The sequence below is a fragment of the Phalacrocorax carbo genome (genome assembly GCF_963921805.1).
Source record: "Phalacrocorax carbo chromosome W unlocalized genomic scaffold, bPhaCar2.1 SUPER_W_unloc_4, whole genome shotgun sequence".
NCBI classification, from domain to species: domain Eukaryota; kingdom Metazoa; phylum Chordata; class Aves; order Suliformes; family Phalacrocoracidae; genus Phalacrocorax; species Phalacrocorax carbo.
The window spans coordinates 821,454-833,093 of NW_026990255.1; the positions used below are offsets into that span (position 1 = coordinate 821,454).

Consider the following 11,640-nt stretch of genomic DNA (forward strand, 5'->3'; position numbering starts at 1 on the left):
TTAAATTTCACAGGGAGCTGCAGGCAATGAAAACCTCCAGGATTTTAGGTCACCATTTTCTTTCATTATTCCAGCTCCAGGTATTGTTTCAGAATCCTGTGTTTGCCCTACTTTGAAAGTTTGATTGCTTCTCTAAATCCCTCAGACAGCCTCAAGCTGTGTGCAGTATCATTCAGGCATAACAGAAAAGTGACATTAGACTTTGTCCTTTATTTTTAGATCTTCTTGATATTGTGGATGGGGACCATCGACCTATTTATAGCTTTGAAACAGAGGGAGGAAGAGTGTCTGTTCATCCTTTTACCTTTAATAAAAAGCCAACTAGCAGTATTTTTATTATGCTGTTGACAGGTGCCAATTTGCTAATTGACAGCACAGGTCATAGATTAAGAATTGCTGATTTTGGAGCTGCAGCCAGATTGGCATCAAAAGGAACTGGTGCTGGGGAGTTTCAGGGACAGTTGTTGGGAACTATTGCATTTATGGCACCAGAGGTAAGAAACGAGTTTTAGAAGTTACTTCAAAAAGTTTGTACTCTTTAAGCTAATTCGTCCAGCCAAATAACAGAAAATTGCTGTAAATGCTTCAAATGTGTTTTAAATGTACTTGTTCTAAAAAATAGGAATTATTCCAATGTGGCAATAATGGCATTTTTTCTTGCTGTCAAAGTTGTTCTAAGTGATTATTTTTATTTTTTTTTTAACAAGATACATAATAAGTATTGTTATTAAAGCTCAAATGACTATTTGGTCAAAAGCTACCTGTTACAAGATAATCTGCCCCTTGATCGGGCATTTTATTTACTAACTCTCTACAGCTGTATAAATCTTATGGCATTTACATCACTGATTACTCTCTCAACCTGAAATGTTAATCAGAATGCACTTGACTGATGATTTTTTAAATCTAAATTACTTAGAGTTAAGAGACTTTGAAGTGGATAATCTGAGCTTTGATCTGTCTGTTCAGGTTCTGAGAGGTCAGCAATATGGTAGGAGCTGTGATGTGTGGAGCGTTGGCTGCGTTGTTATAGAAATGGCTTGTGCTAAACCTCCCTGGAATGCAGAGAAACATTCCAATCATCTTGCTCTGATATTTAAGGTGAGGTACTTTGTTGCTACAAATATGCTACAAAAGACACTGACTAATTTCATATACAACAATGTGAATTTTTAGAAAAGTATACAAGTAGTAGGGTTGTTTGAAATGGCTCTTCTTTATATTGGAGCTGTTAGTACAAAATCAATGTTGTTATCAACATAATAATCATACTTGTTTGTTTAAAAAAAAAAATGCTACCAACACAGTAATATGCAGAAAAGGCTCTGTTCTACAATATTAATACATAATGTAACAGAGTTGATCTTGACTCTAGGCAGAAGATGGTATTTGAACTCTTTCTTTGCGATCCTGTAAAATACGGGAGCAAAAGAAGTTTTTCTACCATAAAATATTTGTGTGTTTTCCTATTTCATAGTGGGGAATGTCCTTTGGTAAAAACCTGATGTTCCAGGTTCAGATTTTGCTGAAAGATATTTACCATTATGCCATGCTATATATGACTATTATCCCTCCCTCTTCTAGGTCATCTATTTTGGTGTTCATGTTTCTTACTAAAATCAGTTAGATATATTTAATTCTAAAAATCTAGTTGAACTGTAGGCATGAATGAAGAAAATACTGCCACAAGAGGGAAAAGTGATTAGCATCTTCACTAGCATGAGTGAAGAAAGTGTTTCCACAAAACAGAACTAGCACAGCAGTATTCAAATGTTCTAATTAAGTACTAATCACTTATGATAAGAGATGTAATTGTCTTGGTTCTGTGTCTGTGTGAATCTGGTGGTGCTACCCTAGTGTTCTCAGTCTTGCTTAATTTCAGCTAGAGAAGATCAAAATGAATTTGGTTGGGAGTGATCTGCTTCTGTCTGAGAAAGATTGCCCTTTGGGGTGGTAGCAGAAATAAAGTGCAAGAGAGCATACCCAGCTTAATATAATGTAACATCGCTCAGCTTACTATATCTCAATGTTTGCTTACACTATATGCCAGTTAACAGTGATGGCAAGTATTAGACTAAAGAATACCCTTAAGTGTGGCATAAGAGCTTTTCTTATGGCCTGCTTAGTAGATGGTTACTGTAGAATCTTGCTGTAAGAAGAAAATTTAGCGAAAAGTGCAAGGAGAGAGAGGCAGAATGTGAAAAGCAATCAAGCATATGATATTGGGGAAAGAAGCATAAAGGGAACTTAAGGTCCATTTTATAAAATGGAAGCAGTAATGTAATCCTCAAACTTCAGTAGGAAATATGCTAAGTGGATAAAAGCTCATAATATAACTAGTCAGTTGAAAATTATTAGCTTGTTTAAGGTTTTTTGGGGCAGGAGAAGGGGCTTAAGAATCACCAGCTTCTAAAAAAGTTATTTTCCCTTTGTTCAGATTGCTAGTGCAACTACTGCTCCTTCAATCCCTTCACATCTGTCTCCTGGTTTGAGAGACGTGACCCTTCGGTGTTTAGAACTTCAACCTCAGGACAGACCCCCATCAAGGGAGCTGCTGAAACATCCAGTCTTCCGTACTACATGGTAGCTACGTATGTGTAAGGCTGATATACTGAAGAAGATGCTACTGAATATATAACTGTCTTGCAGTGTAGTTAAGCACAGCAGCTTGTATTATTCTGCTGGCCTTAATAATAGATGCATCAAGGCCAGTGGAGGACCCTACTTAAGTATGTGATTGACAAATCAAGATCTTTACCTAAGCTTAGTATGCAGCATTTCACAACTTGTGCAGAGACCTGTAAACTGTGCCTTTTCAAACATTTGGCTCTGTGTGAACACAAAACCATTTTTCCTGAAATCTGCATGATTATTCAGCAGATAAGTGATTATTTTATTTGGAGCACTTTTTCAGCAATATTAGCAGCTGAGGGGCTCAGGATCTATTTTAATATAGCAATCATTGTATAATTAAGAGAGACAGATACAGAACTTCCTTTTAACCAGTGCTGAAAACAGACTAATTGCAGAACCCTCTGCTTACATATACATGATGTGAAATGGAACAAAGTTCTCTGAGTAACAAATCCAAACATTGATAAATACTTTAAAAAGAACATTTTACCTTACTTAAAGTAAGAGCAGGCAGTTGTGGTTCACTGTGCATTTACTGCTGGTCATGTAATTTCTTTTGAAATTAAAGTTTGTTTTCATTGTATTCTTAACTTTCAGGGAAAGGTGATCTTTTAAAATAGTCTTTAGAAAAAGATGCAAACTGTGTCATGGAACATCTTGCTGATGCAAGAGTTCTTAAAACAGATTTGCTGGAAATCTGGAATAAAATAAAATGCCACCTTCAAGTTAGTGTTTCAGCCTCTGATAGTATAAGTTATTAAAAAAATATTTTGCATAAAACAGCTTAATCTGAATTGTGCTAAAAGTTGAGCCTTTTCATATAGCAATTCCCTCTGACAAATCATGTAGAGCGGTTTTATGTCAAAGGCCCCAAACCCAGCTCCCATTAAAGTTTATGGAAGACTGTCCTGTACTTCAGTGGGAGCAGGTGCCACCTATGAGCAAATGTCATTCTTTATGTAACAAAAATGAGGTCATATTCTCCATTGATTATAATTTTTACTTGCTGTTTTCCTTCTGCTGTACATCATCTATTTAGTGTAGCCATTACTGATAATTTAAAATGGTAAAAATATTACCATAAGAAAGGTATTTATTTTAACAAGAAACAAACTTGGACTTGAAAAATAAGGTTAAGTAAAATGTGAAGTAAAGCTTCACCTGTAGTGCAAAACTTGTGATTTTAGCAGGTGTGCTTTAAAATTTATTTTAAAGGCAGGTTTTTAGATTCTGATGCATGTAATGCCGAAGGAAAATGACAGCTTTTCTTTTGACTTTTTAAGAGGGGGGATCTTTTTAAATCAAATACTCATTGTGTTTAATCAATTAAAAAAAAAAAAATACTGTTCATGTTTTAACTCTTCAGAAGCCAGTTGAATCGTTGGACTGAAATAGAATTGGTTATTTTCAAAGACTCAGGACAAAATAAACTATAGTACATTAAAAATGTACAATACAAATTGGAAGTAAAATATCTTAAAGATAAGTTTACAGGGATAATAGAGCTCATACTAATAAAAAGCAGTGTCATTAGTTGTGAATGTGTTTCTTTTGGAAATTTTACATTCCTTTGTTTTGAAAGATTGGCAGACTTTGAAGAGTTAAAAAGATAATACTGAAATGTGAAGTTTGGTAGTTCTGGTTTGTACTTTTTTTTTTTTACCACTTTAGAGTTTGTCATTCTAATAAGATTGTTTCCATGTCTTTCTTATGTGCAAGCTTTAAAGAATGCCCTCTTGCCAATTCATGTACTGGAAGATCAGTTGTCAGGTTAATACTGTTTTTGGCAGAAATGTAAACTGCATAAACTGATGAACCTCAGCTAATCAGTATTACTTTGTAGATCACCGCATTTCAAACTCAAACTGCTTCTAGGTGTCCAAATGTATTTGTTTGCATTTCCCTCAGCTTGCTGGTAATTGTGGTGTTTTTAAAATGCAGATGTGATGCAATATTCTTATTTTCTTTGGATCAAAGCTGGACTGAAAATTGTATTATGTGCTGATTTTTTTTTTTTGTGTGTGTGTTCTTAATGTTAATTGGTACTTAAGTTGTAAATAACGTCTACTGCTGTTTATTCCAGTTTCTACTACCTCAGGTGTCCTATAGAGTTTCTTCTACCAAAGTTCACTTTCACAATGAAATGATATTTGCTATGTGACAGATTCCTAAGACTTCCAGGGCTTAAGGGCTAACTTCTATTAGCACCTTACTGTGCAAGCAAATTTTACAGAAATCTCTGGGTTAATAAATTTGGCTTCGTTGTATCCTTTTATTTTAAATATATCAAGATATTTTAAGTTTTTACCTGATTGAACCAATTTTATATAGTATAATTTGTACCTATTTTGGTGTCTTTCCTTTATGGTAAATAAAAGGTTTTGAACAAATTTTGTCCTTTGCTTATTTTAATGTAAATATGTTCAGTTTAATGATGTGAATAAGTTATTTCTGGCACAATTCACTGTCTACACACAATTTCATATGCAGCACTTGATATAGTAAGACTTTGTTTCTAATATTAAATGACATACGGATATTGGCTGATATATACATATCAGGTATATCAATGAATGATGCTTAGATAAAGGGTGGCAACAAACACTAAATATTTTTAATTGATAATAAACTGCTCTGTATCCATGAACCTCATTTTGCTTATGCCCTCAGATCTAACATTAAATGTCTAAATTTCATATTACTACAGAAATGTAACTATTAATTGCTAAGTTAATCTATTTTATGGTTTTCAGTGAAATCTCAGAATCACAGAATGGTAGAGGTTGGAAGGGACCTCTGGAGATCATCTTGTCCAACCCCCCCCTGCTTGAGCAGGCACACCTAGAGCAGGGGGCACAGGAACACCTCCAGGCAGGTTTTGAATGTTTCCAGGGAAGGAGACTCTGCAACCTCTCTGGGCAGCCTGTTCTACTGGTCTGTCACCCTCACAGTAAAGAAGTTTTTTTTTCTCATGTTTAGATGGAACTTCCTGTGTTCCAGCTTGTGCCCATTGCCCCTTGTCCTGTCATTGGGCACTATTGAAAAGAGCCTAGACCCATTGTCCTGACATGCACCCTTTAGATATTTATAGGTATTGATGAAATTCCCCCTCAGTCTTCTCTTCTCCAGGCTGAACAAACCCAGGTCTCTCAGCTTTTCCTCATAAGGGAGATGCTCCAGACCCCTGATCATCCTGGTAGCTCTCTGCTGGACTTGCTCAAGCAGTTCCCTGTCCTTCTTAAACTGGGGGGACCAAAACTGGACACAGGACTCCAAATGTGGCCTTACTAGGGCAGAGTAGAGGGGGAGGATAACCTCTCTCAATCTGCTGGCCACACTCCTTTTAATGCACCCCAGGATATTATTGGCTGCCTTGGCCACAAGGGTACATTGCTGGTTCATGGTGAACTTGCTGTCCACCAGCACTCCCAGGTCCTTCTCAGCAGAGCTGCTTTCAAGCAGTTCAGCCCCCAGCCTGTACTGGTGCATGGGGTTGTTCCTCCCCAGGTGCAGGGCCTTACACTTGCTCTTGTTGAATTTCATCAGGTTCCCCTTGGCCCAGCTATCCAGCATGTCCAAATGATTCTGTTGCTTCATCTTTCCTTATTCAGGCAATCTGAATATGTACTGCAAAACTAGGGCTTGTTTTAGTTGCTTGTCTTTCTCCTGGTTTTTTTTTTTTTCATATTTTTAAAATTGATTTTGGGGTAGTTGAAAATTAAGTTCAAGTGTTCTGTAGCCTCTTTTGTGACTACTAAATTCTGCGTTTTGAAGGATCAATCTTTATATTCTCCATTACTTAAGTGATTTTTCTGCAAATAGAGGTGAATGTGAACGTATCAATTCACCAGCAAAACTTGGCAGCAGAAATATTCTGTTAAATTCTAATATCTAGTTTTTAAAAATCAGAAAAATATATTAACTGAAACGTCAAAGAGGACATATGGTGAGGGTTAAATAAAAGATAAATTAAGTGTAAGGTATTTTTCCTTCATTTGATTTACTATAAAATCTTGATTTTTTTCTTTGCTGTGTGGTAGTTATAATGTTGCAGTCTCCTTTTTAGGAACAAGGGATGGCAGAGATCATGTGTCTCCAGCAGTTAGCAGTAAATGTCAGACACCTGCTTATGGAACCAAATTACTTCATTTGCAAAGGGCATATTCAGTTCTTCCACAGGCAAATAGTAAGTTATGCCCATTTTGGTTTCTCTGGTGGGAATAATATTACATTGTGTTCTACGTGGCTGTCATGGGTTGAAGTCTGACAGTGTTTCATCTTTGCAAGTTCTCATTGAAAGGAAATTATTCCTTTCAGAGCATGTTGGAATGTCTTGAGTATCATGTATTTCCTCTTCATCTGAGTGGGTAAACTCATGCATGGCTGTTCTGCCCTGACTGTGCCCACCTCCTGAGACACTATTTCCTTCATCGACTACCTCTTCCTGATCAGGTGTCCTATAGTAAATGCCCACAACAGTGTCGCCCATATTTGCCTGCCCCTTAATTTTTACCCACAAGCTCTCAACTTGTTCTTCCTCCACTCCTAGGCAGAGCTCAATGCATTCCAGTTTGTTTATTCCCCATGCTGCTTGCGTTGGTGTACAGGCATTTCAGAAAGGTAGTTGAGCACACAGGTTTCCTTGGAGGGGTGCATGAGGATCCAGTATAGCCATGCACACTCTTGAGGTGGTTGGTCTCCTGGTTGTTGTGTCGTGAGGCAGCTAAGGCATCTTTGTCACTGCTCTGGTTGCCTGGTTTATTCCCCCATTAGATGTGATGACATTAGCATTGCCACTTTGGCCTCTACCCCACGAGTACCTCAGTTTGAAGCCCTCCTCACCAAGTTGGCCAGCCTGCTGCCAAAGATTCCCTTGCCCCTTCCAGACAGGTAGAGAAGACCATCCCTCCCTAGCAGGCTATGGTTGCTGAGGAATGTCCCATTGTCATAAAAGCCAAAACCGTCACATCAACACCAGCCACGTAGCCAAGAGTTGATTTGCATTATTTGCCTATTTCTAGTTGCCCATTTTTCTACAATAGGTAAGATGGAGGAAAAGATGACTTGGGCACCAATATTTTTCACTTGCTCCCCCAGGGCTTTATAGTCTTTCTTGGTTCTGCCCAGACTCTGGCTTGCAGTGTCATTTGTGCCCACATGGCAGAGTAAGAGCATATAGTAGTCTGTGCTCTTGACAAGTTCTGGCAGCCTCTCAGCGATGTCTCAGATCATAGCTCCCAGAAAGGAGCAAACCTCTTGTGACTCCCTGTCAGGTCAGCAGATGGGCGCCTCAGTGCCTTTTAACACGTACCGTTTTGTGCCCTGGCTGGACCTCAACCTCTGCCACAAGCGCAGGTGAGGTGGAGGGCCAAGCACTAGGCGGGTGGCTGCTCCCTGAGGCAGCAGCGAGGCTGCTTGGGAGGAAGCCAGCCCCACTGCCCTTTCTGCTCTCCAGTAGGGTGAGGTGGCAGCCGAGACGATGTCGGTGGCTGGTGCTGCCTGGTGGGTTCTCACAGGGTTTTCCGGCCTTGAGTAGCTGCTGGAGGTGGGGGAGAGCTCCCCTCTAGGGGCGAGGGGCTGCTATGGCTGAAACCCTGCTTCTCCTCCTCTTCCTGGGAGTGATTGGGGGCACTGCAGGAGCTAACTTATGTTTTTCACTGGGATGTGGCTGCTTTGCAAAAGTGGTTCAGCCTTCTGTCTCACTTTGCTGGTGTAAAACTCTAATACCTGGATACTTTAGAAAGGTATTTAACACCATTAAAATCAGACCTGGAAGTAGCCAGATAGAATTCCCTGGCCCCCCGCCCCCGCAATAAGATGGCTGCCATCTTTTGAAAAGTAAAAGTAGTGTTTGAATTTAAACAAGTAGGATGTTGTTAAGTAACATAAATTAGACTGACGCTAGTCAGGTCTTCTCCTTATTCAAAGTGTAATGAACTTATATTTGATCATCAAAATTTAAATAAAAATATATATATTTGTTTTTTGGTATGTTTGTCACTAAGACCTTAGTGGTATTTAACTTATTTATGTTGCTGTAAACACATCAGATGATGGTTTTATAGTAGGACTGGTATGAAAGACTATTCTTTAGAGGTTGGATTTGTTTAAAACAACATTGCAGATAACTTGCTGTAAAATTAGTCTCCTGTATTTTATTTAGGAAAAATGTGATCTTAAGGTTTAGTTGTTTTGGTTTGTTGTTTTTTTTTTTCTTACAGGACCCTCTGATATGTTCCCAAAAGCTCCCAAGACAAAATTATCTCTGAAGATGTCCTTGAAACACTACTGAAAATATTTAAAGCTCTGTTCGTAGATTATTTTAGTAGACAAACACGTCTTCGCCTTACTTCCAGAAATTAAATGTAAATAACTGGAAATACTGTTGAGTGGAAGCAATCAAAAGTAAATTCATGTAGCTATCAGAGTGTGCTGGTTTTGGCTGGGAGTGAGTTCATTTTCTTCCTAGTAGCTAGTATGGAGTTATGTTTTGGATTTGTGCTGGAAACAGTGTTGATAATACAGGGATGCTTTCATTACTGCTGAGCAGTGCTTATAGAGAGTCAAGGCCTTTTCTGCTTCTCACCCCACCCCACCAGCAAGGAAGCTGGGGATGCACAAGAAGCTGGGAGGGGACACAGCTGGGACAGCTGAGCCCAAGTGACCAATGGGCTATTCCATACCATATGACATAATGCTCAGCAATATAAAGCTTGGGGAAGAAGGAAAGCGGGGACATTCAGAGTGCTGGCATTTGTCTTCCCAAGTAAATGTTACACTTGATGGAGCTCTGCTTTCCTGGAGATGGCTGAACACCTGCCTGACAATGGGAAGCAGAATTCCTTGTTTTGCATTGTTTGCATGTGTGGCTTTTGCCACTAAATCCAAATCACAGTGTCGTGGTTTAGCCGGCAATTCAGCCCAACACAGTCACTCGCTCACTCCCCCACCGGTAGATGGGGAAGAGAATCAGAAGGGTAACGCTTGTGGGTTGAGATAAGAACAGTTTAATAATTAAAAATGAATAAATAAAAACACAACAAAAATGCAATGGAAAGCCGAATGAGAGGCACGACACCCAGGGCGAAGGGGAATGAACCGCCAAAACAAACTGCATGCCAACCCAACAGTGCACCTCCCCGGAGCCACAACCTGCCCCCGCTTAATATACTGGTCATGGTGTTACATGGTATGGAATGAACATGCCATTGGCCAGTCAGACTCAGTGGCCCCCTGCCACAGCCCTCCCCTTCCAGCCTCCAGCCAACACGACAGAGCAACAGAGCGCGGGAAGCTGGAAAGGTAGTCGACCCCCCCCGCCACAGGGAGGAGAATTAACCCCGGCTCAGCCAAAACCAGCACATTCTCCACCCCTTATTCCATACCATTTACACCATGCCCAGGTCCCATACCATCCAATACAACTTTACCAACCACCACCCCTCCCCTTCCCATCCTTTGACATAATACACAGACATCATTCCCTTAGTCTGTGGACCTTCCCTGTAAAATGTCCATTAAAATGTCCATTCAGTTCACTCAGTCCATGACTCTGGGCTCCATCTGCCCTATCAGTCTTTCAAGGCAGGAGAGATGGTGTGTGTGGCGTTGGGTTGCTGCATACAGAGTCAGTCATCATTCCATCACTGCTGCACTTTGCTTGTTTCACAGTTGATCTTCCATGGCTTGAGAGGCTTGTACTGTGATATCATTGATACAACACAGAGGCGACACACAATATTATATAGCAGTTCACATTGTGCCATTCAGTTCATTGACTGTTTTTGCCCCAAATCAAATCCCCTTGAGGCACACATCAGATTTCTCCATCCTCCCGCATCACCCACCAAGTGCACCCAGGTCCTCGAGCAAAAGCAATTCCTTGAATGGTTCGCCTTTGCCTGAGGCAGGAAGAACCCAGACTGTTTTGCCCAGCATACTTTTTGTGTGCACTACAGGGACTCTATCCCCTTCCACAGTATGTAGGATTTCTGCCTGGGCAGGGCCAGCTCAGTTGGCAGATCCCCTCGTGTTGACTAACCACGTGGCTTTTGCTAAATGTGTATCCCAGTGCTTGAATGTTCCACTCCCCCCCATTGCTCTCAGGGGAGTCTTTAACAGTCCATTGTATCATTCGCTTTTCCCAGAGGCTGGTGCATGATAGGGGATGTGATACACCCACTCAATGCCATGCTCTTTGGCTGTCATGGTTTAGCCCCAGTCAGCAACCAAGCACCACGCAGCTGCTCGCTCACTCCCCCCGGTGGGATGGGGAGAGAATCGGAAGAGTAAAAGTGAGGTAACTCATGGTTTGAGATAAAGACAGTTTAACAGGTAAAGCAAAAACTGCGCGTGGAAGCAAAGCAAAACAAGGAATTCATTCACTACTTCCCATGGGCAGGCAGGTGTTCAGCTGTCTCCAGGAAAGCAGGGCTCCATCACGCGTAACGGTTACTTGGGAAGACAACCACCATCACTCCCAATGTCCCCCCTTCCTTCTTCTTCCCCAGCTTTATATACTGAGCATGACATCGTATGGTATGGAATATCCCATTGGTCAGTTTGGGTCATCTGTCCTGGCTGTGTCCCCTCCCAGCTTCTTGTGCACTCAGTAGAGCACGGGGAGCTGAAAAAGTCCTTGACCAGTGTACCTGCTACTTAGCAAAAACTAAAACATCTCCACATTATTACTGCTGTTTCCAGCAAAACTCCAAAACATAGCCCCATACTAGCTACTATGAAGAAATTTAACTCTATCCCAGCTGAAACCAGGACAGTGTCCACCCCTTATTCCATACCATTTACATCATGCTCATGTTCCACACTATCCAATACAACCTCATTGATCTCCACCCCCCCCTTCCCATCCTTTGATAAAATACATGGATATCATTAAGTCCACTGCTTTGGTCTCCATCTGTTCTTGTGGTCACTCAGGACAGGAGAGGTGGTGTGTTGCATGGAGTTACTGGGCACTAAAGCCAGCTCAGGTCAGGTCACTGCTGC

General features: G+C 40.6%; 1 protein-coding gene across 2 annotated transcripts in view; it reads left to right on the forward strand.

Moving 5' to 3' along the window:
* LOC135310880 (mitogen-activated protein kinase kinase kinase 1-like) overlaps positions 1 to 5,024 on the forward strand; it is a 104,374-nt gene extending 99,350 nt beyond the window's left edge. For both annotated transcript variants that reach the window (XM_064439971.1, XM_064439972.1), the window contains 3 exons: positions 352 to 494; positions 970 to 1,101; positions 2,438 to 5,024. In XM_064439971.1, coding sequence (XP_064296041.1) covers positions 352 to 494; positions 970 to 1,101; positions 2,438 to 2,587 — 425 coding nt within the window. In that variant the 3' untranslated portion in view covers positions 2,588 to 5,024. The remainder of the gene's footprint in view (positions 1 to 351; positions 495 to 969; positions 1,102 to 2,437) is intronic.
* The last annotated feature ends 6,616 nt before the right edge of the window (positions 5,025 to 11,640 follow it).